Genomic DNA, 26,210 nt, shown 5'->3' on the forward strand with positions numbered 1-26,210 from the left:
GTTGGACAGGACTGAGTGACTGAACAACAGCAAGGACTGAGAACGCTGTCTCACAGTTTCGGTCACTTGCCCGAGGCGGCCAAGCTAACAAGCGGCAGGTCTAGGATTTGAACCTAAGTCAGCTAACTCCAAACCCAGTACTCGTACCGCCACATCTACTTACACCTACTCTACTTGGTGTAGGGAAGTAAGGTTTGCCACCCGACGCTGTTAGAAGACAGCTGGGATTAAATGAAATAACGCCTCATTTGAACACAGTGAGCGCTATGTTCACTGTGAGGAGAAACTGAGGACAGGAAAGGGAAAATTGTCTTCCCCCAAATCAAACATCAATCGCAGACTTTAAGCCAGTCCCAGCTTTAAACCAATTTCTAACGTTAGGAGTTCAACCCTGGGAGGCTCAGAGTCCCCGAGACTCCCCTAACTACCTCCGCCGATTATTCCTGGTTTCCCACGGAGTTTCACCTAGCGGCAGCGCCAGCTGCGGAGGACCGCGACAGCCCTTTAAAAGGAGCGAGGGGCGTGGTCACCCGGGGGGCGGGGCCGGGCGCAGGCGAGCGGTCGCTGGAAGATGACGTATCTCGCAGCGTCTGTCTCTGAGTTGACTGGAGGGAACATGTGGGTTTGCGGGGCGCTCTGCAGGACTCGAGCCCCGGCCCAGCTAGGGCAGAGGCTGCTCCCAGAGTCCCGCCGGCGGCGGCCTGCCTCCGCCTCCTTCTCTGCCTCTGCTGAACCTTCCCGGGTCCGGGCGCTGGTCTATGGGCAACACGGGGACCCAGCCAAGGTCGTCGAGTAAGACACGGCGCCGAAATGGGGGAAGGGGACTGGAGTTGGCAGGGGGGTATTAAGATGGGCTGTGGGGAAGGGAGACTGGAAAGGGAAGGAGGGTCAAGGCCAGAGGAGGAACGCAGAGAATAATAGGAAACTGTTGCCCAGGTGTGGTAGCTCAGAAAGTCCGTGCTTGAGGAAGTTGAAAACCTGGCAGGCACGGCTCTGGTGACAGTGGCTGACGTCCGCTGATCCTGTACTCTATGTGGGCCAATCTGTATATAAATGGATGCTCTCATTTAATCGTCACAACAGCCCTTTGGTGTAGGTACTTGATTTAGCCCCATTTTGCAGATGAGAAAATGGAGACATGAGAAGTAAAATCACTTGTCCGAGATCACACAAGCCAGTAAGTGGCAGAGTCAGAATTTTTGAACCCACAGCTGTCTGACTGGCCTACGTGAATTCCTATGCTCTATTGTTTTATGGAAGGAATTTTCAGAATACTTTTTTATCCATTTGGATCTTCACTTCTCATAGTGAAGTAGATCAGAGATCATTGCTTCCAGTTTGCAGAAGGCAAGGGACTTGTCCAAAGTGATTTAGCTAATAAAGATTGGAACAGAGACCGGAATTCTTGGCTTCTGAGTCCTGTCTCATGTGATTTCCTCTCCAGTACACTGTGTGTGTGCCTTTAGCTAGTTGAAAAGAGCTCTTGTTTTGGAGCCATACAGACCTAAGGTCAAATACAGGCTCGGCCTCTTAGTAGCTGTTTGATCTTGGACAAATCACTCAGCCCCTCTGAGCCCTTGTTACTTTTGTGATTATATCCTAAAATTCTGTTGGATCTTAATCCATGATTTTTGCATGTGGCTGAAAAAAACAGTATGTGAATTTTCAACAATTATACATCTGCACATAAGTGCTTATAGCCATGCAGAAGACCTAGTGAGGTCCACTAGTGGTACGAGGGAAAAAGCACGGATCTGGAAATGAGAAGACCTGGGGTCAAGTCCTTGCCCTCCCTGTCCTAGCTGTGTGTGTTTAACAAGTTACTGAGATTCTCTGAGCTTCAGTTTCACCACGTTTAAAAATGGAGACAATGTAGTTATAGCTCATAGTGCTAATCAGCTTCAATAAAAGGAATACTCTTCACCAAAAAGTATCTGCATACTCTCTTGTTTAAAACTCTTTGATTCCCAGCAAATGGTTTGATTGCTTTCCAAATGACAGACAAACAAGGAATTATTTTGATGATTCAAATTCAGGCTAGAGTGCTGGCTTCAGCAGCTCAGATATTAAAATTGAAATGATACAGAGATTAGCTTGGTCCCTGCACAAGGGTGACACGTAAATTTGTGAAGTGTTCCATATTTTTACTTAAAAAATACAAGCTAGATGTCTTGACAGCTGAAGAGGATAAGCCTCAGATATCAGTGCATGGTCATGCACTCGATTAGAGCAATTGAAATTTTGAGAATATACATCAGTCAGTAAAACCCAGTTTGTATGTTGATCATAGGTGATAAATCACCATGTTGGGAAGACATCTACTGAGGACTGCTGTAATGAGTTGGTAAAACTCTGATGAACACTCTTTTTCTGGGAACACACCCCTAGTGAGAATGAGGTAGTGCCTCTCACAGGCTTGCAGTTTGTATGTGTCTGCTTCAGGGCCCGCCACAGACAAGGAGCTCCAAAAATGTCAGTTGAATCTGAATCTAGTTTCTGTAATAAGTGTACCTTTTATTGAGTTCTGTGGTGATGAGGCAGGTGTCTCCGATGTTCAGGGACCCTGAGAAAAGCATGGGAAGGTTAGGCAGCCAAGCGCAGCTGCCTCCTGGTAGATTCCCACCCTTTGGAGAGCCAGGGAAGCTATTATAGAACAGACTGATCTGGTTGCAGATACCACTTAGGAAAAAGAGCTTCTCTTATCTCCTTGTGTGGAACCCTGGTCATTTCCCAGAAGTTCAAAGCACGGTCTTTCCACGAAGCATTGTATTGGGTACCTGGCTGTGTTCGGTCTTAGTTGTGGCACATGGCACCTTCACTGTGGCATGTGAGATCTCTAGTTGTGCCACATGGGCTCTGGAGCGGGCGGGTTCAGTAGTTGGCAGTGCATGTTCTTAGTTGCTCTGTGGCATGTAGGATCTTAGTTCTCCAACCAGGGATCAAACCCACATCCCCTTATTGCCAGGCAGATTTTCAGCCACTGGACCACCAGGGAAGTCTCCATCATCTGAGTTTTTAAAGCTCTCCAAGCGACTCTGATGCCCCAGCCAGGGTTGAAAACCATTGCCCTGTGGGTACAGACTGAGGCAGGCAGTAATTCTCTCTGCCCCTAAAGGATAGCCTTCCCTTCTGACCCAGATTCAGGCGACCTAAGCATGGACCGAGGCCAGAGACTGGGATTCTCCTCTCTGCTGTCATGTCAGGTGGTTTAGGGTAACCACACTGTCACAGAATCAGGTGTCCTTTAAACATCCCGGTGACTGGATGTGTCAGGTTACACTGAGTGGGGTCATGGTGTCTGAGTAGAGTCCCAGCATAGTGTTGCCCAACCTGATGTGACTTGTAATGCTTACACTGTGGGCCGAGTTCTGGGCACAACAGGGAGGAAGAGTTTGCTCAGGTCTGAGTCAGGGGCAGAACTCCTCAGAATGAGGCCTCCAGGGACCTCCTGTTCTCCTGTCAACATTCTGAATGTCCCTCTCTTTATTCCTCTTGCCCCCAAACATTCCAGCTGTTCTCTGCCAAGGCCTTTTCCTTTAGTCTCTTAGTAAGTTTCTTTTACCCCCAAATGAATCCCCTAAATAAGCACGTGGGTCTTTTTCATGTAAAGAATTAAACTGCTGATCTAAATGAAATAAGACTGTGGGAGAAAATTAGAAACACGGGAGAATTACAAACATTCCAGAAATTTCCGAGGTCCCCATGACCATCACCCCGTGTGCAGAGTTCTGGATTCTCTATCAGATAATTCCCAGAAACTCCAGTGTCCACTTTCCTTTTGTTCCTGCAAGTCCCCTTTTAGAACTTGCCATTCTCTGGATCTTGTGGTAATGACAGCTCTCATTTACTGTGTACCTACTAAGTGGCGGGAACTGGGCTAAGGTTCCCCACATATGTTATGGATTTTTAAAATCACAGTAACCCAGTTTTGGTCATTGCTATCACCGTTTTACAGGTAAGAGAGCTGAGGCTCAAGACACTTGAAGGTCACTTGCCCACGATCACACAACTAGGATGTCACTTTACCAACAGCCCATGATATAGACATAGACCTGAAGAAACAATGACCATCATCTCAAATGTTTTTTGAGCATGAGATGGAGTATAAAGTTGGAAATAAGTTCAGAAGAGAAGGTGAAATTATTGGTCATTCAGGTGACCCCGAGACTCTGCTCTTCATTGGAAGGGCAGCCCCCCCACCCCACCCCATCCCCTGGGAAGACAGTAGGAATGCTATTCTCTGTCTCATGCCCTTTTCAGGATCCTGAAGCTTTCATAAAACAGCATTGTCGTCATCATGGCTTTCTCACCTGCCTGCTGCTAGCACAGAATGAAATAAAGCTGTGAAGCCTTTGGACAAATACCCATTCTGTCTTAGCCAGATGGAATTAGGGGGAGCAGGTGGTGGGGACCCAGGCTGTGTAGGTAGTGAGTTCTCACTCTAGGGCAGTTTACTCTCAGGGGATTTCTTCTTTTTAACAGTTGATGTCAGTGTTTAAAACTGAAGCTCTATGCAAGTGACTTGGTTTTTAAACCAGAATTACAGTAGTTTGAGAAAAAATTTAGCATTCTCATTTGGCACCCTGTTGAAAGAACTTGGATTTGTTTGCTTGTTTGTTGGTCTCCTGGAGCTCTTCACTGTCGTCATGAGTGAAGAAGGAGGGGACAGAACTCACTGTGCGCCTACAATGTGAGCCAGCATTTGTTCTTTGAGGGCCTACTAAGTGCTGGGTACTGAGGTGAATAATCCGTAGACTTTGCCCTCCAGGAGCTCACACTCTAGTCCAGGAGATGGTCCAGGGATAAGTGCTGTGGCAGAATCTCTGGACGCACAGAAAAGAGCACCCACCCCTGTCAGAGTGCTGTCTCTGGAGACACAAGGTCTCAGCTGAGCCCCCAGAAAATCTGGGGCCCTATACAAGGAGTGAAAATAGAAGCGCCTGCATGGGCAGAAGCCCAAAGGAAAGAGAAAATGTGGTGTGTCTGATGACACGCCTTGAGTGCGCTCAGTATGTGGTCCTTGAGGGAGGGATCTGCAGAAAGAGGCTCAGAAGGGACGACCCTTGGTCACAGGCTTCAGACCCCAGCTGGATTTCGTATCCTGTGACGCACTTTACATTACCTTCCCTCTGGACTTGACACTGCACAGCCAGCTTTAGGGCCCAGTCCTTCCACCCCCGTCTCCTCATTCTTGCCTCTGAGAGTCAAAGGTGGTGGACACCTCCAGGGAACTGCCCCAGACGCGGCCGGGCGCTGAGTTCTTCTTGTCTGGCCTCTCCTAGCAGCCCCTGTGTGGTCCAGGCCTCTCCCAGCCTGAATGGTGGGAAGGGTCTTCATTTTAGAGAAGCAAGAGCAGAGATAACAGGAGGCTAATCTGTGGCTCATGGTGTGTCGACCAGGACCACTCGCGAGAGCACTAGTCCCAACCCTGCCACTCACTGGTAGAGTGAGGATGTCACGCCAGTCTCCCTTCTTTTCAGTTTTGATGTTCTTGTTTTGCTTTTGTCTTGGGGTGGGGGGTGGGGGGCGGGGTTGGGTTGGTTTCTTTAATTGAAGTATAGTTGATTTAAAATGTTATGTTAGTTTCTGGTGTACAGCAAAGTAATTCCGTTTTTATATATATATATCTTTTTTCGTATTCTTTTCCATTGTGGTTTATCACAGGGTATTGAATATCTTTCCCTGCGCTATTCCTTTTTTTTTTCCAGTTATTTTTAATAAAGAAAGGGATTGACCAAGGTCAGCTGTAGTAAACATGGGCAGTCCTGGGACTTCCCTGGTGGTCTGGTGGTTAAGACAACTTCTACTGCAGGGGGTGTGGATTTGATTCCTGGTCAGGGATCTAAGATCCCACATGCTGTGCCATGTGACCAAAAAAAAAAAAAATAGGCATGAGGGGGGGCATCCCCCCCACCCTTGTCTTCCGTGACAAAGCCAGTGACAAAGCTTCATAGCTCCCTTTTCTATGTACCTCAAAACCTACACTCCTCTTTGCCTCATTCTCCCCAAACAACACTTTTTTCTGCCAAGACAACACAAGGCCTCAGCATCCTTCTCAATGTATTCCTGCATCCATGGAAATGATTATGAGGCTTGAGTCCTCTGATTCAACAATTGTCCAGTTCTGACGAGTCTGGGAAGCTGAAGCAGACACCCTGCTCACCAGGATTTGCTCTGGCACCTGTCCCGGGAGCAAGAGTGTGGCTTGAAGTAAGGGGTCCTGGGCACAAGATTTCACCAAGGGGCCCCTTTGCCACCAAAGTCAGCAGCCCACCAGGCAGGGGCTGTGTTGTAATCATACCCAGCAAAGAGACAAAAGCGGCTGGCTGCAGGCTGTGGCCCCATCTTCCTCTATGAGGCAACACAGAGAATTGTTGTTGCTCTTCCGTCACTCAGTCATGTCCGTCTCTTTGCGACCCCATGGACTGCAGCACACCAGGCTTCCCTGTCCTTCACCATCTCCTGGGGCTTGCTCAAACTCATGTCCATTGAGTCGGCGATGCCATCCAACCACCTCATCCTCTGTTGCCCCCTCTCCTCCTGCCTTCAATCTTTCCCAACATGAGGGTCTTTTCCAGTGAGTCGGCTTTTCGCATCAGGTGGCCAAAGTATTTGAGCTTCAGCTTCAGCATCAGTCCTTCCAATGAATATTCAGGATTGATTTCCTTTAGGATTTACTGGTTTGATCTCCTTGCTGTCCTAGGGACTCTCAAGAATCTTTTCCAGCACCACAGTTTGAAAGCATTAATTCTTTGGCACTCAGCCTTCTTTATGGTCCAGCTCTCACATCCATACATGACTACTGAAAAAACCATAGCTTTGACTAGATGGACCTTTGTCGGTAATGTCTCTGCTTTTTAATACACTGTCTAGCTTGGTGATAGCTTTTCTTCCAAGGAGCAAGCATCTTTTAATTTCATGGCTGCAGTCATTGTCCACAGTAATCTTGGAGCCCAAGAAAATAAAGTCTCTCACTGTTTCCCCATCTGTTTGCCAGGAAGTGATGGGACTGGATGCCGTGATCTTAGTTTTTGGAATGTTGATCTTTAAGCCAGCTTTTTGACTCTCCTCTTTCCCCTTCATCAAGAGGCTCTTTAGTTCCTCTTCACTTCCTGCTGTAAGGGTTGATGTCGTCTACGTATCTGAGGTTACTGATATTAGCCCTCAGCAAACTAAGCAGCAGACTCTGCAGCTTCCTTCAAGCAGATTTCCTGATGTTAGCAGGTGTGGAATCTTGGAGGCCTGCAAGCTTTCTGGTGCCCTTAGTGGAGGGAAAGAAGGAGTTTGAGAGGATAGAGAGAGATATCTTTGCCAGTCCTGAGTAGAAACTTCCAGAAGCTGCCCCTCAGTCTCTGATTCCCTTCCATTCAAGTGATTGTGCTTCAGAAGAAAAGCTCTGAATGGTGGGAGGGCCAGAGGACTCTGAGGTGGGGACACCAGAAGAGGCACAGGGGGGCAGGCGGGAGTGCCTGCACACCATGGAACATGGTGAGCTTTGCCCCCTGAAAGGTGCCTTCCCTGAGAGCCCAGGACTCCATCCGAACCCCACCAGCTGCATCCACTGGCATCTCCTGCTGGGGGGCAAGCTGGAGAACTTCATTACTCCACGGTGGCCCAACTGTGCCCTGCTTATTAATGGTAAAATCAAATCCCACAACAGCGTACCCAGCACGCCTAGCACTTTACTAAATCACAGAAGGCGGCATGTGTGTGACTCTGGGGATTGGACACAGACCCGGGAGAGCCACAGAAGACATCAGTCACCTTCACCCAGCGCCCTGTGATGGAGCGCACGTTCTTGGCTCTCTGTGACGAGCAGAGGAGAAAGCCTCCCTGACCCAGGATAGCTCTTGCTGCAAAGCACTTTGAGGTGATGAAGTGGAAGATGCAGGATAAGGACAAATGGTTGCTAATTAAATGCAGAAGGCACGAAAGATATCTTAGCAGAGCTGGCTGGTGCCCATCCAACACAGCCAGTATAACCGAGCCAGTCCCCAGAGTACTGGCCTCTTTTCCCCGCCTCTCAAAAGGCTCTTTCTTCTGCCTGCTTTTGTCTCCCTTGTAGTTCATATGGCATCACAGGTGTACAGCCTTGGCCTCAAAGGAGCCATTGTGACCTTATCCCGTCTGGGATCTGTCGAGTGAAGGCAGAGGCAGCCCTCCGAGTTGCGTGGCGCCATCATGCTCGCGGGGCAAGGCACTGAACAGTCTTGGGAAAGTGACTTGAGATCCAGCCAGGCTGTGTTTGGGTGCCTCGCTTGCACTCCATAACACAGCCACACGCTCCTTTGGTGAGTTGAAAGATGAAAAACAAGGAAGAAATTGCTATCATTACACTCAAGGTTCAACTCCTGGAATTCAGACCCAGCCCGGTTTTCCTTCCTGTCTCTGCAGAGCGGTGTCCTTGACGACGCAGTTAGAACTGTCTGCAGGAGCAGCAGTGTCTGGCATTGATGGCATTCCGTGGAGCAGGCTGGGACTGGTCTCCCCGGTGCGCGGCAGCTGGACCAACACAGCTCTCCCCCCAACCCCCGCCTGCCCCCCGGGTGGGCAGCCTGTGGCAGGCCCGTCCCGCCCTCAGCCACCTGTGTTTGCAGCTTCAACTTTCCACCTCCTGCCCCTCACCCTACCCCTCCCGCCGCACAGCTAGGCTCCCACAAGACAAAGAAGAGAACTGGGAGTGAGTTGCAGCGCTTTTTAAATTGCCATTTGGGGGCAGATGGTTCCCCTGTGTGCTGTGAGGGTAGAGTTCCCGGCCAAGCTAACCCTGGAACACAGGAGGACACAAAGCCACGTGGGTTTCTTCCCAGGAGGACTTTCCAGAGCCTTCGTGACTCTAATGTGCCGTCTGAATCTTATAAAGGGAGTTTAGTAGGCAGTGTTGCCCAAAAGTATTGTGCCTCAAGGAGCACCTCATAGTATCTCCCAGGACAAAGATTCCACACCCACAGTGTAGGGAGTACGGCTTAGCGTTGGACAGTCTGAGCTTTGGGGTCAAGCTTAAGATCAAGCCTTGCCACTTACTGTTAAACCTTGGGCAAGTTACCTAACTTTCTGACTTGCAGTTCCCATCTGAAAATTGGGGTGATAACGCTGTCCAGATATTTTGAGGACTAAACATTGTCTTGTATATAAAGCTAATAAGCACAGTATCTGGAGCTCAAGAAGCTGTTAACATTATAGTTTAACTGTCCAGCTAGATCACCCAGCCTAAGTTTACCTACTACCCTAGATTCCACATACACACAGCTGACTCCCAGCCCCAGGCATCCAGCACAGAGTACCCTCTCCTCCACAACACACTTCTGGCCACCTGCTTCAGGCTGCAGATATAACACCTTCCTCTCCGCTCCACGCCACTCTTTCCTTCCTCCTATCTCAACATCCGGTTGCCCAAACCAGAAGTCTGGGAGTCATGAAAGATCCTCAGCCACTCCTCCATGGAATCAGTCACCCAGTGACATCAATGCCACTTCTTATTAAAGGGATTCCAGGTTATCAAATTCTCTCCATTCCCACAGCTCCAATCCAGACTGCATCTGGGCCCGGCCCACAGTCAAGTTAGACTCTTTGCCATTCCTACTGGCAGGAATACTTCTTTCGGTCCGCCCCATAAACTTTTGTTTATCCTTGAAGTTCCAGCTAAGGTGTCACGGCTTCCAAAGTCCCTTTGCTAACCCTTTGCTCTCCCTGCAGCCAGTCCCAGTGTTTTCAAACGTTGAGTCCCCACGCCATCAAGCTCCTGGGCAGGAGATACTTTTTTTTTTTTTTTTTTCATCTTTAAAGCCCTTGGCACAGTACCTGGCACTTAGTAGGACCATCAATAAATATTTGTTGAATTAAATTTACTCAGATTTTCCAAAAAGTTGCCTTCTTCCTCTGAGTGATTCGGTGACTGTTTTTCCAGAGGTATTTAGCCAGCTGTTTCAAAGATTTCCTTGGATGTTCCCACAACTGGCAACAGCTGCCATTTATTTGGCCTCTGCTGTGTATCAGAGACTCTAGTAAGTGCTTTATGTCTGTACCTCATCTATCTGTGAGCTGACTTCTAGTGTGCTCCCATTCCACAGATGAGTACTGTGAGGTTCAGCTAGCCAGTCAATAACCAAGGTAGGGTTCACACCCAGAACTGCGTCTGTAACTCCATATCCATGTTCTACCCTTCATCTAGGAACTGAGATCTTGTTGTTGCTGTTCAGTCGCTAAGTCGTGTCCGATTCTTTGTGACCCCGTGGACTGTAGCACGCCAGGCTTCCCTGTCCTTCACTATTTCCCGGAGTTTGTTCAGACTCACGTCCATCGAGTCGGTGATGCCATCTGATCATCTCGTCCTCTGCTGCCCCCCTTCTCTTCCTGCCCCCAAACTTTCCCAGCATCCGGGTCTTTTCCAGTGAGTTAGCTTTTCACCCAAGTTTTGGAGCTTCAGCATCAGTCCTTTAATGAATATTCAGGATTGATTTTCTTTAGGATTGACTGGTTTGATCTCCTTGCTGTCCAAGGGACTCTCAGAAGTCTTCTCCAGCACCACAGTTCAAAGGCATCAATTCTTCAGTGGTCAGCCTTCTTTATGAGATCTACGTATATTCTTATCTATGGTCATCTATATTTTTAAGAATTACAGTCTTAGTACAGATTTGATCTGCACTTTCCCTTGAGGAAAAGAGGCGTGGGTTTTTGCTTAGATTGAACTCCCTTAAGGATAATATCCATTTTTATTTGTACCCATCCTACACCAGTATTTTCCTAAACAGCCCAGGACTAAAAAGAGTAAATACCGCCTTAATAGCTAAGTCCCTGTGCTGTGAGCTCTGCCCATGATTCCCTAAATGTCTGTTAGCTTTACAATATATTTTCTCACTTAAGAGGAAAATAAGATTATTTCTTTAAGAAGCATTCTCAAGCACTGTTTTGGTCCCAGACACTGCTAAACACTGAGTTAAGACTAAAAGTCTTAAGTTAAGAGTTAAGCTCATGCCCCCCATGAGCTCACAGTCGAATAAGGAGACAACATATATTCTGACTGTAAAACTCAGTGATAAGTGAAAAGAACCCTCAACTGAGTCTAAAAGACTTGGATTCGAATCCAAATTCGTATCTGCACTCCAAAATTCAGAATGTTCTGAAAATCAACAGTTTTGGTTTTTTTCATAACTCTTTTGGAGGCAAAAGCTGATCTAAAGTGAAGTTTTGATATAGCCACTATTCAATCCACTTCGTGTGCATATTCCTACATTTTGCTGCAGAAACAATGTCTGTTGGGAGTGCTGCCCATCCTCCAGGGTGGGTTGCAGATAACACATGAGCCTGAGCTCTGGAGGATGTCTACCCCAGAAGCTGGAAAAGGAATGTGAACTTCTGCCTTGTTGTGAAGGGTTAAAGAAAATGCTTGAACAAACTTCGTAAAGTAGAAAGCAATGAACTTGTGTAAGATGGTCGTAAATGGTATAGATAGTCACACCATACATGTAATGGGAGCACTCAGAGTGGAGCAAGTGATTTTTTATTGCTGCAGAGCCTAAGAAGAGGGTCAAAGATGCCTTGAGGAAGTAAAATTTCATCCAGGTCTTAAAGGGTGAGTTGAATTTCTCACTTCACAGAGAAGCTGTGGAAAAAGGAATCCTGGGCTGAGGGAGGAACATGTAGAAAATGTGCAGGAAAAAAATGTATTTAAGTAGTTTGAGTGCACAGACTCTGTCAGCTTACAGAAAAACTCTGATTATTTGTCACAATGCAAGAGAGAAGCAGTGTGGATAATACAAAGGGACAACGAGGCCACGATCCATTTGCTCTGGGCAGGAATTTTCTCTAGAATTCAGATTTGTACATGTGTTCTGGGCTGAGGCCTTCCTGCTTATCTTCTGGGCTGAGGCCTTCCTGCTTATCCTGGGAGGGGAGGCTGGCCCCTTTCATCTCCCCAGGCAAGGATTGAAGACACCCACCTCTCCAAACTGGTGCTCCTCCTACAGCCTCCTCTGCCTGGTCTGGGGTCAGCCCTTCACCAGCTGGCTTCTCCAGTATCACATTGCCAGGTTCAATTCAGATCAGCCACTTACTACTTCAGGGGGCCTTAAAAAAGTTATCTACCTCTTTGGTGCCTTTGTTCCTCAGCTATACAATCAGAATAATAGTATGAAAACTCGCATGGAAAGCACTTAGCTGAGCGCCTGGCTGGTGCGCACTCGAACAGTAGTTATTATTGTTACAAGGACTCTCCCTCCTCCAGATAAGTATAAATACATACATTTCTTAATACTTAACCTACAAGGGGAGAAAAAAGCCCTTTCTTTATTCTCTCTGCCCTAGTCATCAACTTCTTCTTAGTTAACCATTTTCTGTAGAGAGTGTTTCTACATTATTTTGATTGATTGCAGCTCTTTTTCAGTCATGGTAATAACCATCTGGTGATGTCCATGTGTAGAGTCTTCTCTTATGTTGTTGGAAGAAGGTGTTTGCTATGACCAGGGTGTTCTTTTCTGCAAAATTCTGTTAGCCTTTGCCCTGCTTCATTCTGTACTCCAAGGCCAAATTTGCCTGTTACTCCAGGTATCTCTTGACTTCCTACTTTTGCATTCCAGCCCCTTGTAATGAAAAGGACATCTTTTTGGAGTGTTAGTTCTAGAAGGTCTTGTGGGTCTTCATAGAACCATTCAGCTTCAACTTCTTCAGCATTACTGGTTGGGGGCATATACTTGGATTACTGTGATATTGAATGGTTTGCCTTGGAAACAAACAGAGATCATTCTGTCATTTTGAGATTGTATCCAAGTACTGCATTTCAGGCTCTTTTGTTGACTATGAGGGCTACTCCATTTCTTTTAAGGGATACTTGCCCACAGTAGTAGATATAATGGTCATCTGAGTTAAATTCACCCATTCCAGTCCATTTTAGTTCACTGATTCCTAAAATGTCGACATTTACTCTTGCCATCTCTTGTTTGACCACTTCCAATTTGCCTTGATTCACAGACCTAACATTCCAGGTTCCTATGCAGTATTGCTCTTTACAGCATCAGACTTTACTTCCATCACCAATCACATCCACAACTGGGTGTTGTTTTTGCTTTGGCTCCATCCCTTCATTCTTTCTGGAGTTATTTCTCCACTGTTCTCCAGTAGCATATTGGGCACCTACCAACCTGGGGAGTTCATCTTTCAGTGTCCTAACTTTTTGCCTTTTCATACTGTTCATGGGGTTCTCCAGGCAAGAATACTGAAGTGGTTTCCATTCCCTTCTCCAGGGGACCACGTTTTGTCAGAACTCTCCACCATGACCCATCCATCTTGGGTGGCCCCACACAGCATGGCTCATAGTTTCATTAAGTTAGACAAGGCTGTGGTCCATGTGATGAGTTTGATTAGTTTTCTGTGACTGTGGTTTTCATTCTATCTGCCCTCTGATGGAGAAGGATAAGAGGCTTATGGAAGCTTCCTGATGGGAGAGACTGACTGAGGGGAAAACTGGGTCTTGTTCCAATGAGCAGGGCTATGTTCCCTCCCTGTTGTTTGAACTGAGGCCAAACTATGGTGGAGGTAATGAAGGTAATGGCAACCTCCTTCAAAAGGCCCCGTGCATGTACTGCTGCACTCGGTGCCCCAAACGCTGACCCACAATGGATCATGGATCACCGTGGATCATTGTGGATGATCATCATGGATGATTGTTGGATCATCAAAAAAGCAAGAGAGTTCCAGGAAAACATCTACTTCTGCTTTATTGACTACGCCAAAGCCTTTGACTGTGTGGATCACAACAAACTGTGGAAAATTCTTCAAGAGATGGGAATACCAGACTACCTGACCTGCCTCCTGAGAAGTCTGTATGCAGGTCAAGAAGCAACAGTTATAACTGGACATGGAACAACAGACTGGTTCCAAATCGGGAAAGGAATACATCAAAGCTGTATATTGTCACCCTGCTTATTTAACTTCTGTACAGAATTCATCATGCGAAATGCTGGGCTGGATGAAGCACAAGCTGCAATCAAGATTGCCAGGAGAAATATCAATAACCTCAGATATGCAGATGACACTACCCTTATGGCAGAAAGTGAAGAAAGTGAAAGAGGAGAGTGAAAAAGTTGGCTTAAAGCTCAACATTCAGAAAAGTAAGATCATGGCATCTGGTCCCATCGCTTCATGCCAAATAGATGGGGAAACAGTGGAAACCGTAGCTGACTTTATTTTTCTGGGCTCCAAAATCACTGCAGATGGTGACTGCAGCCATGAAATTAAAAAACGCTTGCTCCTTGGAAGAAAAGCTATGACCAACCTAGACAGCATATTAAAAAGCAGAGACATTACTTTGCCAACAAAGGTCCATCTAGTCAAAGCTATGGTTTTTCCAGTAGTCATGTATGGATGTGAGAGTTGGACTATACAGAAAGCTGAGTGCCAAAGAACTGATGCTTTTGAACTGTGATATTGGAGAAGACTCTTGAGAGTCCCTTGGACTGCAAGGAGATCCAATAAGTCAATCCTAAAGGAAATCAGTCCTGAATATTCATTGGAAGGACTGATGCTGAAGCTGAAACTCCAATACTTTGGCCACCTGATGCAAAGAACTGACTCATTTGAAAAGACCCTGTTGCTAGGAAAGATTGAAGGCAGGAAGAGAAGGCAGGACAGAGAATGAGATGGTTGGATGGCATCACCGGCTAAATGGACGTGAGTTTGAGTAAGCTCCAGGAGTTGGTGATGGACAGGGGAACCTGGCATGCTGCAGTCCATGGGGTTGCAAAGAGTCAGACACGACTGAGTGACTGAACTGAACAGTCATGGTAAAGCGTGTCCTCCCTTGTGTGTGTGCTGTGCTCAGTTGTGTCTGACTCTTTGTGACCCCATGGACTGCACCCCACCAGGCTCCTCTGTCCATGGAATTTTCCAGGCAAGAATACTAGAGTGGGTTGCCATTTTCCTCCTCCAGGGGGGTCTTCCCAACCTAGGGATCAAACCCACATCTCTTGCATCTCCTGCATTGGCAGGCAGATTCTTTACCACTAGCACCACCTGGGAAGCCCATGGCCCCTCTTACTTTGATCATAATCCAGTACAAGGATTCCCAGGGTGGGTCCCTGGAGGTCCTTGTAGGCCTTCAGAGGGATTCCCGTGCTAATTTCAGCTGCTGGATTAAAGCAAGGTAAATAAAAGCACCTTGAAAGTAGATAAGCCCCTCCCTGATCAATTCTCCTGAAAGTGAAAAGTGAAAGTTGCTCAGTCATGTCTGACTCTTGGTGACCCCATGGATTATACAGTCCATGGAATTCGCCAGGCCAGAATACTGGAGTGAGTAGCCTTTCCCTTCTCCAGGGGATCTTCCCAACCCAAGGATCTAACCCAGGTCTCCCACGTTGCAGGCAGATTCTTTACCAGCTGAGCCACAAGGGAAGCCCAAGAATACTGGAGTGGGTAACCTATCCCTTCTCCAGGGGATCTTCCAGACCCAGGAATCAAACTGGGGTCTCCTGTATTGCAGGCGGATTCTTTACCAACTGAGCTATCAGGGAAGTCTGGCCAATTCTCCTCTGTGTAAATTTCATCATTTCCAGGAGCCTTCATTTCCTGCTTGATAAATTGGGAATATTTATACTTTTGTCACAGGAATCTTAGATTATGCATTTAAATCCTTCAGCACAGGGATTTCCCTGGTAGACCATGTTTAAGATTCCATGCTTCCCCTTCAGGGGCACAGGTTAGATCCCTGGTCAGGAAACTAAAGATCCTGAATACCAGCCTGACTCTGCCAGAAAACAACAGTTACCCTTACCACAGGACCCGGTGTATAATAAACACCTCATAAATACCTGTCACCTTTATTACTACCAGTGCAAGCCATTTCTTGGAAATCACACTTTTATCCTTAGCAGAGCCTCAGGTATAACTAAAAGGTCAGATTACAGCAGGAAGCGGGTAGAATTACATCAGCTTAGTGAAGTGACACTGTTGCCTAATGCTGAGAACCTCTGGCTGGCTGTTACATGTGCCTTCAGTAAGTAAAAATAAGGAGAATTATTGCTTAACGAGTACATTTGGGCAGAGAAAAGCACTGCAAACAAGAAGTCTTAGAGGTGTAGAGAGAGACAGAAAAGGATTCTCTAATAATTAAAAGTCATGAGGCTCCATTGGTCTGTTAATAATACACAGATCAGCCCTTTCTGGTTGGAAGGTCTCCTTTTATTAAAAAAACAAAAGTACCACGTGGGCATTGCCACTGGGCAGGTTTTACCCATTAACCAACATTCCAGTGGATACAGACCGTGGTGTCTAGGGCGTAGACATTATGAGCAGAGGCAGTTACCATACAGACTTGAAATGGAAAGAGCCCTTGGAAGTGATCAAGTGCCCGTGAAGGTGATGGCGACATCACCCCCACTTTACAAATGAAGAAATGGAAGCCTGGAGCAAGGGAGAAACCTGCTCTTGGTGACAAAGCCGTCTGAGGTGGAGTTTCACACTCAGACCAGCAACTCTCCATCCAGCATCCTTTCTGACAGATCAGGATCATTGTCACGAAGGGACATCTCTCCAGGGGGCAAGCCACAGTCACCCAGGGAGTTCTTTCCCACCGCCATGAGCCATCTCTCTTTTCCCCTCATCACTCTGCAGCTAACAGAAATGTCTTCCCTATGTGTGTTGGAGCAAAAGGAAAAATCAGAGAACAAATGAGCCATGCAAGGGTTTCCCGGTTGTTCCTTGGGGTGCCCCTTATCTGGAGATTCTGATTCAGTGGGTCAGAGCTGGGGTCTGAGAATCTGTAAGATTAGTATACCAGGTGAATCAAGCAAGCTTGGGCAACACAGGGCTAACCCAGGCCCACAGGAGTTTTAACCATTTTCTGCCCTGAAGTGGGCGGTGGGGTCAAGAGGTCACCAGGACTGTCCACTTGTAGTTAATGAGAGTTAACCTGTATCCTGTGCGAATTCCTTCTAGCTCCTCTCTCCTAACAAAACCCTCATCCCTGGGCACACAATGGCAGCTCAAAAATGTTGCTGCCTGACCTACTTTGGGGAGATGATCTGAGCAAAGACTCCCTGTCTAGCCTGGGTGACATGAACATCTCTCTGGCTTTGTGCTTAGACTGAAGAACCTGGAGCTGGCTGCTGTGGGCGGATCAGACGTCCATGTGAAGATGCTGGCGGCCCCTATCAATCCATCTGACATAAATATGATCCAAGGTAACCTTGGTTTCTGTGGCTTATGTTAATTGGCTTTTTTGCTTAGCTGCCACCTCGTTTTCATTCCTCCCCAGGTGTGGGTGTGAAATTCCTGTGATTAGCGGCAGCTGTTCTCCAGATGAGGCTGTCTGCACACTGTGTGAGCCCTCTCCGGCCTCCCCTCCCTGGAATGTGAGGCTTTTCAAGAGTTAGGAAGATTGCAGTGGGGGAGCAAACCAACCATTGTGAAGTGCCGGCAGTATGCTGGGCTCAATCCCTGCGTTATCTAATCTCATAATAACCCTTGAAAGCGAGGAGTACATCCCCCTTTACAGATGAAGAAGCTCAGGCTCAGAGAGGTTGGTCAGTCGCACAGCTGGTCAGATCGGGCTGAGGTCCGTCTGACTCCAAAGCCCATGCTCTCACCACCCAAGCTTCATGGATGACCCTCTGTGCTCTTCTCCCTTAGGAAATTATGGCCTCCTTCCCCAGCTGCCTGCTGTTGGAGGGAACGAAGGTGTTGGACAGGTTGTAGCCGTGGGCAGCGGTGTGACCGGGGTGAAGCCAGGAGACTGGGTGATCCCAGCGAATCCTGGTTTGGGTGAGTTTCTCCAGGTGTCTCCAGCATGTGTTGTTTCAGATCCTATTTCACATACATGGTACACATTTCCTCCTTGTCTCAGTGTAAGAAAGCATAGGATTTATTACTAGGTCCATACACCCACCTCCAAGGGGATGGAAGCTGGACCAGGAGAGCAGCATGTTTCTTTTGCTCAGGAGGCAGTGCATCAGCTCTCAGCACTGTGCACCCATGTTGACTGGAGCTCTTACATCCCTAGGGAATGTAGGGTGCAACGGGGAATCAAAGAAGGCAGCCCCTGCCCTCTGGGAGGTTAAAATCTAACTGACAAAATCTCCAAATCAACAGCCTCCACAAAGGGAGTGCTGCGGGTTCACGGAAAGCAGAGGGCACCTCTGGCAACTGTGTGTGTGAGAAAGACAGTCTCGAGGGCTTCAGGGGGAGGCTTCATTGGCAGGGACCTCTGATGGATGGATTTTGTAGGTGGAGATGAGCCCTAACTGGTGGCATTTGGAGAATACAAATGGAGCAAGACACAACGGTGACTTTTGGAAATGGAGGAAAACTCGGTGTAGCCTCAGCAGACGATGTGCCGCGGGAAGGGGCTGCAGAAAAAACTGAGGGGGGAGGTCACGAAGCGGATGGGGCCGCCTGGGAAGGCCCTGCATAAGCCATGCTGCGGGTGAGGAGTTTCTCTGATAGGCGTGAGGAGTCTTTGGTGAGATGTGTTTTTTAGCACTTGATGGGTTTTGACGCACAAATGTCACACAGATGGATCCTGGCAGCAGCCACGAGAAGGAAGCAGGGCCGTGCAGAGAAGCAAGATGAGGCTGGAGAGGTCAACAGGGCCCTGGTCATGGAGAGCCCACATCCACAGTCAGTGTGTGGAGGTGGGGGGCGCTGATGAAGGGTGAAGACGAGGAACAATTTGATCAGATTTGTACCTTACAGAGTATTGGACGTATGAGGAGCTGAAACCTAAGAAGAAGCCCTTGTCCAAACTCAAACAGCAGATTGCAAAGAGAGCCCCCTAGACTCTGGTCACCTCTGTTTTTCCCACTTCTCTCCAACATGAGGACTCTTGAAGTTATAACTTGCAAAGAGCCAACTCAAGCTTGCTTTGCCAGAAAAGCAGTTAATTGGTTTGTAGAACAGGGAGGTACAAGAGATGGAAAGTTTCAGGCACAACTGGATCTAGAAAACCCAAGGCTGTGAGGGCTTTTTCTCTTGTTCTCATTAGCCCTCTGATGGGATCTGTCCCCACAGTGATATAGAAATAGCAACAAATATCGACCACTCTTTTGGTATCAGGCACTGTTATAAGCACTTTACTTCTGTTTATTCATGTGCCCACAGCGTGAGGTAGATATTGTTATTATTCCCATTTTGCAGATGGGACAGCAGTAAACATAAAGGATGAAGCAACTTGCCCAAGGTCACCGGCCATTAATTGGTGGAGCTGAGATTCAGACCCACTCTGATACACACCTTTAGTGGACAGTCCCTGGCAGCCTGAGGCTTACATCATCCTGAGAGCAAACGGAAGAGCGTGTCCTCCACAGTGTGTCCAGCACAACCGCGTCCATCCCCCAGAGGGCTCTGACCAGCCTGCCTGGGTCTTTGCCCATCCATGCACCGATCACCAGGGGATGGGGCTTGGGCCACTCACAGTTGCCCCGGCTGAGTCTCTTGCCAACATGTGTGGTGTAGAGAGGGGGGGCTTGCAGTTGACAATCCCAGAGGTTGGGAGGGAGCCGTTCTAGAAAGAAGAATGTACCGGGCAGTAAAAAAATAGTATCAGGAGTCTACAACGCTCTTTCCTTCTGTGAGAACAGGGATGCTTCCAAGAATGGCCCCACCCTCTCCTATACCCCTCTTCCCCCCTCCACCACCCCGCGCAGTAAAAGAGCATAAACAGGTGAGCAGATTGAGAGCTGCCAAGATTCACAGGCTACGATTGGTGCTTCGGGCCACACACTCCCCCTGTGCAGAGTGAAGGGCCCCCAACGTGGGTCAGACACAGTCTCTGCCCTCCGCGTGCCCTTGGCTGGGGTGGGAAGACGGCACCTATACAGTGCAGTGTCCTGAGTGCTGTCATCCCAGGCTGAACACAAAGGCAAGAGCTCCCTGTCTTGGGGAGTGTCAGGAAGGGCTTCCCAGAGAAGTAAGGCTTGAACTGGGTCTGGAACAGGGGTCCCCAGCCCCGCCCCACCCCACCCCACACCCGGGGGGCCATGCACCCGATCCAGGTCTGAGGCTGTGAGGAACCAGCAGGAGCTTCATCTGCTGCTTTCCCACCACTCGTATTACCACCTGATCCTCCACCCCCCACCACTGCTGCAAAAAAAATTCTCTCCCACAAAACCAGCCTCTGGTGCCAAAAAGAGACCAGCAGAAACACAGCCGGGGGCAAAGGTGTGGCGATGGGAGAAGGCACAGCGCAGTCAGCACTGCAGGCCCCTCAGTGTGGCTGGCCACAGCGGGGCGGGCCGTGCAGAGAAGCAGGATGAGGCTGGAGAGGTCAACAGGGCCCTGGTCATGGAGAGCCCACATCCACAGTCAGTGTGTGGAGGTGGGGGGCGCTGATGAGGGTGAAGACTAGGAACAATTTGATCAGATTTGTACCTTACAGAGAACGCTCTGAAAAGGCAGAGGGGGGAGGGGGGAGCAGGAAGCCAGTGAGGAGGTGTCCGAGCAATCCAAGCTTCAGATGATAAGGGTCTGAACAAACGGTGCTATGGCATTGGAGAGACGGGTGGACAGAGAAGCTGGAGTAAGAGGGCTTGGTGATTAGATGGGAGAGAAGAAAGGACGCGGGCCAGGTGTGTGTGGGTAATTGCACATGTGTGGTGGCGGCATAGCCAGAACTGGGATTTCTCCCCCAGAGAAAAGGTGATTCTTCTAAACCAAGTGCCAGTCAGAGAGGATGAGGGTTTTATCATTGCCAAGACAATAATTAACTCTGTTTATTCAGTAAACATCTTGTGAGCATCCGTGGTGTGCAGGGCTCTAGCATGTAGCACTGAACAGTCTTTCTTCTGGAGAAGACTGCAGTTGAGTAGAGTGGCCGTCATTAACCAGAGAAGTCCTCAGCTGGCCAGATCTTGGTCATCTCTCACGCTCTGAGCTGCTCAGCTGTTGCTGTGCCTGTCATCAGCCTTTTCCCCAGACCCAGGGGAGGCAGGGCCAGAGAATGTGCGAACTGACTTGCCCATAGGAAATACTCAGACCCCCCTGAGGCACCTCGGGGCCTAGCAAGCACTGGCCTGGGAGTCAGATGCAGGCTCTCCTTCCACCACCAACGCTACCACCCCCGCCACCCCCCCACCAGGACCTTGTTTAAATCACAGTGACCTTGAGCCTCAGTTTCCCCATCTCTAAAACAGAGCTAATTATCGTTGCCTAGTCTGTCTCTACTGAGGGAATACATACAATGGCCTTTGCAAACACTAAATTTCCATATGCATTAGATGGGAGGTTGGCAAACTTTTCTTAAAGGGCCAATGAGTACATATTTTAGACTTTGCAGCCCATTCCACTTCTGCTTAACTCTGCTGTTGTAAATAGCCATAAACAATACACTAAAAAGTGGGCTGTGTTCCAGTGAAACTTTATTTACAAAAACAGGTGGCGAGCCAGGTTTGGCCCATGATCCATAGTTTAGTGACCCCTGCATTAGAAGATGCAGACAGTTAAGGCTTGGGTGCACGTGAATGGGGACTGGGAGCCCTCAGAACTCAGGCTTGGGAAATGCCGATCAGAAAAGGAGCCCATGGGGGGCTCCACACCTGCTGTGTACCAGGCACAGTGATCGTCTGTGCAGCCTTCACACTGTAACAGGAGTGTTGTCCTCCGCATTTCATGGATCAGGAAAACTGCAGCTCAAAAAGGGTGACGTGATCAAAGCCACACAACTAGCGAGCAGCAGAGCTGGGGTTTTTAAACAGCCTCTCCAACTCGAAAGCCCAAGGGTTTCTACTTTCCCCTGAAAGCCCTGGAGGCTGACGTGGAAGCTGCCCCCATCACACCCAGGTTCTCTTAAGAAGAGGATTAGCGACTGCCAAGCCCCAGAAATCCGTGTCAAGGGCTGGATTTCCATTGTCCTGCCATTAAGAGGAATTAGAAAACACCTTTGATTTCATGCACAGAGAGCCATTCACTAAGTGTTTGGCACAGAGTAGAGTACAGTAAATGTTGACTAAGATGAAGGGGGTGATGATTATAAAGATGATGCTGAAATCTGAAAACTAGGCTGCCCAAAGCCCAGAGAAAGACAAGACAGCTTCTGGACTTCAAAGCACCCCTTCAGTTTTTCAGTCTCTTATTTTCTCAGCCAGCAGTCTTCTCTGGGATTGACACAGCCTTTAGTAAAGAGTGTTCCTGCCTCCTGACCCCATTTCCTGGCCCCTAAAGCCCACCTTGTTTCTCTCCTCTTGCAGAACACCTAACAGCCTGTCCCCTGCTCCCTACCCTGGACCACAGTAGAGCCAGGGCAGTGGGTCATGAGTGCATAGTCAAGAACTTTGGAAGGATAGGCTGAGGAACCCTGAGACACCATGCCAACAAGGCTCCAAGTCGTTTCCCTAAGGTGATCTAGCAAGTCCTCCACAAGCCAGGGCTTGAATCTGCGTATGTCTGACTCTGGTTTATGTGGGTCCCTGCCTGCAGGGGTGAGGACCTGTCACCCTTCACCCAATGCTTTTCACCCAATGCTTCTCACATCCTATTGATTCTATCTTCAAAACATAACTCAAATCCATCTACTTTTCTTCATCCCTGCTACCAAAGTCTAGGCAACCAGCACCTCACTTCTGGGCCCCTTCAGTAGCCCCCTGATTAGCCTTCCTATTTCTACTCTGCCCTCTCCCCACATCTTTTCCACATAGCAAGAGTGATTTTTTTTTTTTTTAAAGTATAGTTGATTTGGGGCTTCCCAAGTGTCTCAGTGATTAAAAATCTACCTGCCAATGCAGGAGATGCATGAGACCCAGTTTCAATCCCTGGGTCAGGAAGATCCCCTGGAGGAGGAAATGGCAACCCACTCCAGTATTCTTGCCTGGAAAATTCCATGGACAGAGGAGCCTGGTGGGCTGCAATCCATGGGGCAGCAAAGAGTCAGACACAACTGAGCACATAACACACACTTGATTTACAATGTTGTGCCGATCTCTGCTGTGCAGCAGAGTGACTCAGTTATACATTTACAGACATTCTTTTTTTTCTATTCTTTTCCATTATGTCTTATCATAGGATATGGAATATAGTTCCCTGTCCTATACAGTAGGACCTCGTTTATCCATTCTAAATATAATAGTTTTCGTCTACCAACCCCAGACTCCCAATCCATCCCACTCTCTTAGCCTCGCCCTTACAGCAATCGCAAATCTGTTCTCTATGTCTGTGCATCTGTTTCCGTTTTGTCGATAGGTTCATTTGTGCCATATTTTAGATTCCACATGTAAGTGATATCCTGTGGTATCTGTCTCTTTATGAGTTACACCTCACTTATTAAAATAATCTCTAGTTGCAGCCACATTGCTGCAGATGGCATTATTCCATTCTTTTTTATGGCTGGGTAGTATTCCACTGTATATGTGCACCACGTCTTCTTTATCCATTCATCTGTGGATGGACATTCAGGTTCTTTCCATGTCTCGGCTGTTGTGAGCAGTGCTACTGAAAACATAGGAGTGATGTATCTTTTTGAATTATAGTTTTGTCTGAACATATTCCCAGGAGCAGGATTGATGGATCATGTGGCAATGCTATTTTTAGTGTTCTGAGGCACCTCCATACTGCTTTCCATAGTGGCTGTGCCAGGTTACATTCCCACCAGCGGTGTAGGAGGGTTCCTTTTTCTCCTCATGCTCTCCAGCGTTTGTTATTTGTCGACTTTAATGATGGCCATTCTGACCAGTGTGAGGTGGTACATTATTGTAGTTTTGATTTGCATATCTCTAATAATTAGTGATGTCGAGCCTCTTTTCTCGTACCTACTGGCCATCCATACATCTACAGCAATAAAGTGATCTTAAACCGTAAATGAAGTCTCTCAGTCGTGTCCGACTCTTTGCGACCCTATGGACTGTAGCCTACCAGGCTCCTCCGTCCATGGAATTTTCCAGGCAAGAGTACTGAAGTGGGTTACCATTTCCTTCTCCAGGGGATCTTCCCGACCCAGGGATCGAACCTGGGTCTCCTGCATTGCAGGCAGATGCTTTACCATCTGAGCCACCAGGGAAGCCAATAATAATTAGTGATGTCGAGCCTCTTTTCACGTACCTACTGGCCATCCGTACATCTTCGGCAACAAAGTGATCTTAAAGCATAAATCCAATCACCTCAGACTTACTTTTAAAATTAGAAGCTTCCTGTTCACTAAAACGAAATCCATTCTTCACTCCCTGACCCAGAGTACAACACATCACATAGAGTAAGGTTAAGTATTGTTCCATGAAACTTTGGCTTCTGTTAAGGTATGTGTGTGTATGTATATACATAAATGGACTGAGTTAGAGTGTAACACGCAGTTACTGTGGGTCAAGATCTTGAAAGGGGTACTTCCCTGGTAGTTCTGATAGTAAAGTGTCTGCCTGCAATGCAGACCTGGGTTCGATCCCTGGGCTGGGAAGATCCCCTAGAGAAGGAAATGGCAACCCACTCCAGTACTCTTGCCTGGAAAATTCCATGGATGGAGGAGCCTGGTAGGCTACAGTCCATGGGGTCGCAAAAAGTCAGACACAACTGAGCAACTTCACTGGTTCATGACGTCCATCCAGCCAGTGCCACATTGGCCACATCTCCAGCCACTCTTCCCACCACGGTTTCCCCTCCAGTGTGTATTTGTCCTGCTCCGCTCCTATCTCTGTCCTGCCTCAAGAGTCTGCGCTTCTTACTTCACAGGAATGGTTGCAGACTGAGTGGCTGCATCTCTGGCCTTCACCTCTCAGCCTGTCCCCTCCTCAGAGAAGCTGTCCCTTACTCCTCGTGTCTGAAGTCATTTTCTCCCCTGTTTCTCTCTCCCTATATAACTTACAACACTCATACTTGCTCATTCATGTTCTGCTCCACTGGAGCGAGCGCCCCATGAACACCAGGAGCACATTGTTCAAGGGCCTGGCTCACAGCTGGTGTAGGATGAGTCTCTGCCCAGGGAACCAGGTGACTCAGGGCACGTCACAGCCTCGGTTCCTGCCCTCTTGAGTGAGGTGTTTAAACTGGACATTTTATTATTCTTTTGTCTGGAACTGAAATGTGGGTTGGGGGTTCGGTTCAGTTCAGTCACTCAGTCGTGTCTGACTCTTTGCGACCCCATGGACTGCAGCATGCCAGGCTTCCCTGTCCATCAAAAACTCACAGAGTTTACTCAAACTCATGCCCATTGAGTTGGTGATGCCATCCAACCATCTCATCCTCTGCTGTCCCCTTCTCCTCCCGCCTTCAATCTTTCCTAGCATCAGGGTCTTTTCAAATGAGTCAGTTCTTCCCATCAGGTGGCCAAAGTATTGGAGCTTCAGCTTCAGCATCAGTCCTTCCAATGAATATTCAGGACTGATTTCCTTTAGGATTGACTCAATGGATCTCCTTGCAGTCCACGGGACTCTCAAGTCTTCTCCAGCACCACAGTTCAAAAGCATCAATTTTTCAGCACTCAGCTTTCTGTATAGTCCAACTCTCACATCCATACATGACTACTAGAAAAACCATAGCTTTGACTAGATGGACCTTTGTTGGAAAAGTAATGTTTCTGCTTTTTAATACGCTGTCTAGGTTGGTCATAACTTTTCTTCCAAGGAGCAAGTGTCTTAATTTCATGGCTGCAGTCACCATCTGCAGTGATTTTGGAGCCCAAAAAAATAAAGTCTGTCACTGTTTCCACCGTTTCCCCATCTATCTGGCATGAAGTGATAGACGAGATGCCATGATCTTAGTTTTCTGAATGTTGAGTTTTAAGGTTGGGGGTTAAGGAGCCTTTTTTTCCCAGTTTACAGGATTGTTTCATTTCCCGTATATCACGTAACCTGTGCAGCATCTCTCAGGGAGACCACCCAAAGCTCTTCTTGCCAGTGTCATCTGCACGTTAGAGTAACCAGAACTCAGTCCCTGTGCTCAGACTAGCAGACCGGCAAAGCCAGGCCCACACCTCGGCCTTTGACTTCAACCTGCATGCTTTTTTCCATGATACCATCCCGAGTCACCCTGCCTTAGGTGAGAATGAGGCCCGAGCGGGAAGCTGGGGCTTTTGCAACTTCTCCTGCCCCGATCATGATGTGGCTCTCTCACCCTCGGAGCCCAGTGGTTTGAGATCCTCCACCTCCTGCTGTGTGACACCAGCTCAGCCTCCCAGTCACTCATGTGGGTTAATAGTCTCCCTAACGTAATTATCACCAGGCCTCAAAGACATTCAGAAAGACCTCAGGGTTTCTTTTTTTTCCTCCAAGCATTCCTGAAGCCCGCTGTCCTCGGCGCCCGTCCACCGA

At 48.0% G+C, this 26,210-nt stretch overlaps 1 protein-coding gene and 2 non-coding genes across 6 annotated transcripts in view; 2 read left to right on the forward strand and 1 right to left on the reverse strand.

The window, feature by feature from the left end:
- Nucleotides 1-565: 565 nt before the first annotated feature.
- The window catches only part of MECR (mitochondrial trans-2-enoyl-CoA reductase), a 38,388-nt gene continuing 12,743 nt past the window's right edge, over nt 566-26,210 (forward strand). Inside the window, exons 1-4 of one of the 4 annotated variants that reach the window (XM_055573910.1) lie at nt 566-792; nt 9,885-9,989; nt 17,074-17,171; nt 17,620-17,751. In XM_055573910.1, coding sequence (XP_055429885.1) covers nt 572-792; nt 9,885-9,989; nt 17,074-17,171; nt 17,620-17,751 — 556 coding nt within the window. In that variant the 5' untranslated portion in view covers nt 566-571. The remainder of the gene's footprint in view (nt 793-9,884; nt 9,990-17,073; nt 17,172-17,619; nt 17,752-26,210) is intronic. The other 3 variants (XM_055573907.1, XM_055573908.1, XM_055573909.1) reach the window with 3 other exon arrangements.
- Nucleotides 2,043-2,146, forward strand: LOC129648035 (U6 spliceosomal RNA). Its single transcript, XR_008712640.1, has one exon. It is a non-coding gene; the product is annotated as a U6 spliceosomal RNA (small nuclear RNA).
- On the reverse strand, nt 23,900-23,971 carry TRNAC-GCA (transfer RNA cysteine (anticodon GCA)). Its single transcript has one exon. It is a non-coding gene; the product is annotated as a tRNA-Cys (tRNA).

This window comes from Bubalus kerabau, chromosome 3 (genome assembly GCF_029407905.1).
Source record: "Bubalus kerabau isolate K-KA32 ecotype Philippines breed swamp buffalo chromosome 3, PCC_UOA_SB_1v2, whole genome shotgun sequence".
NCBI classification, from domain to species: Eukaryota; Metazoa; Chordata; class Mammalia; order Artiodactyla; family Bovidae; genus Bubalus; species Bubalus kerabau.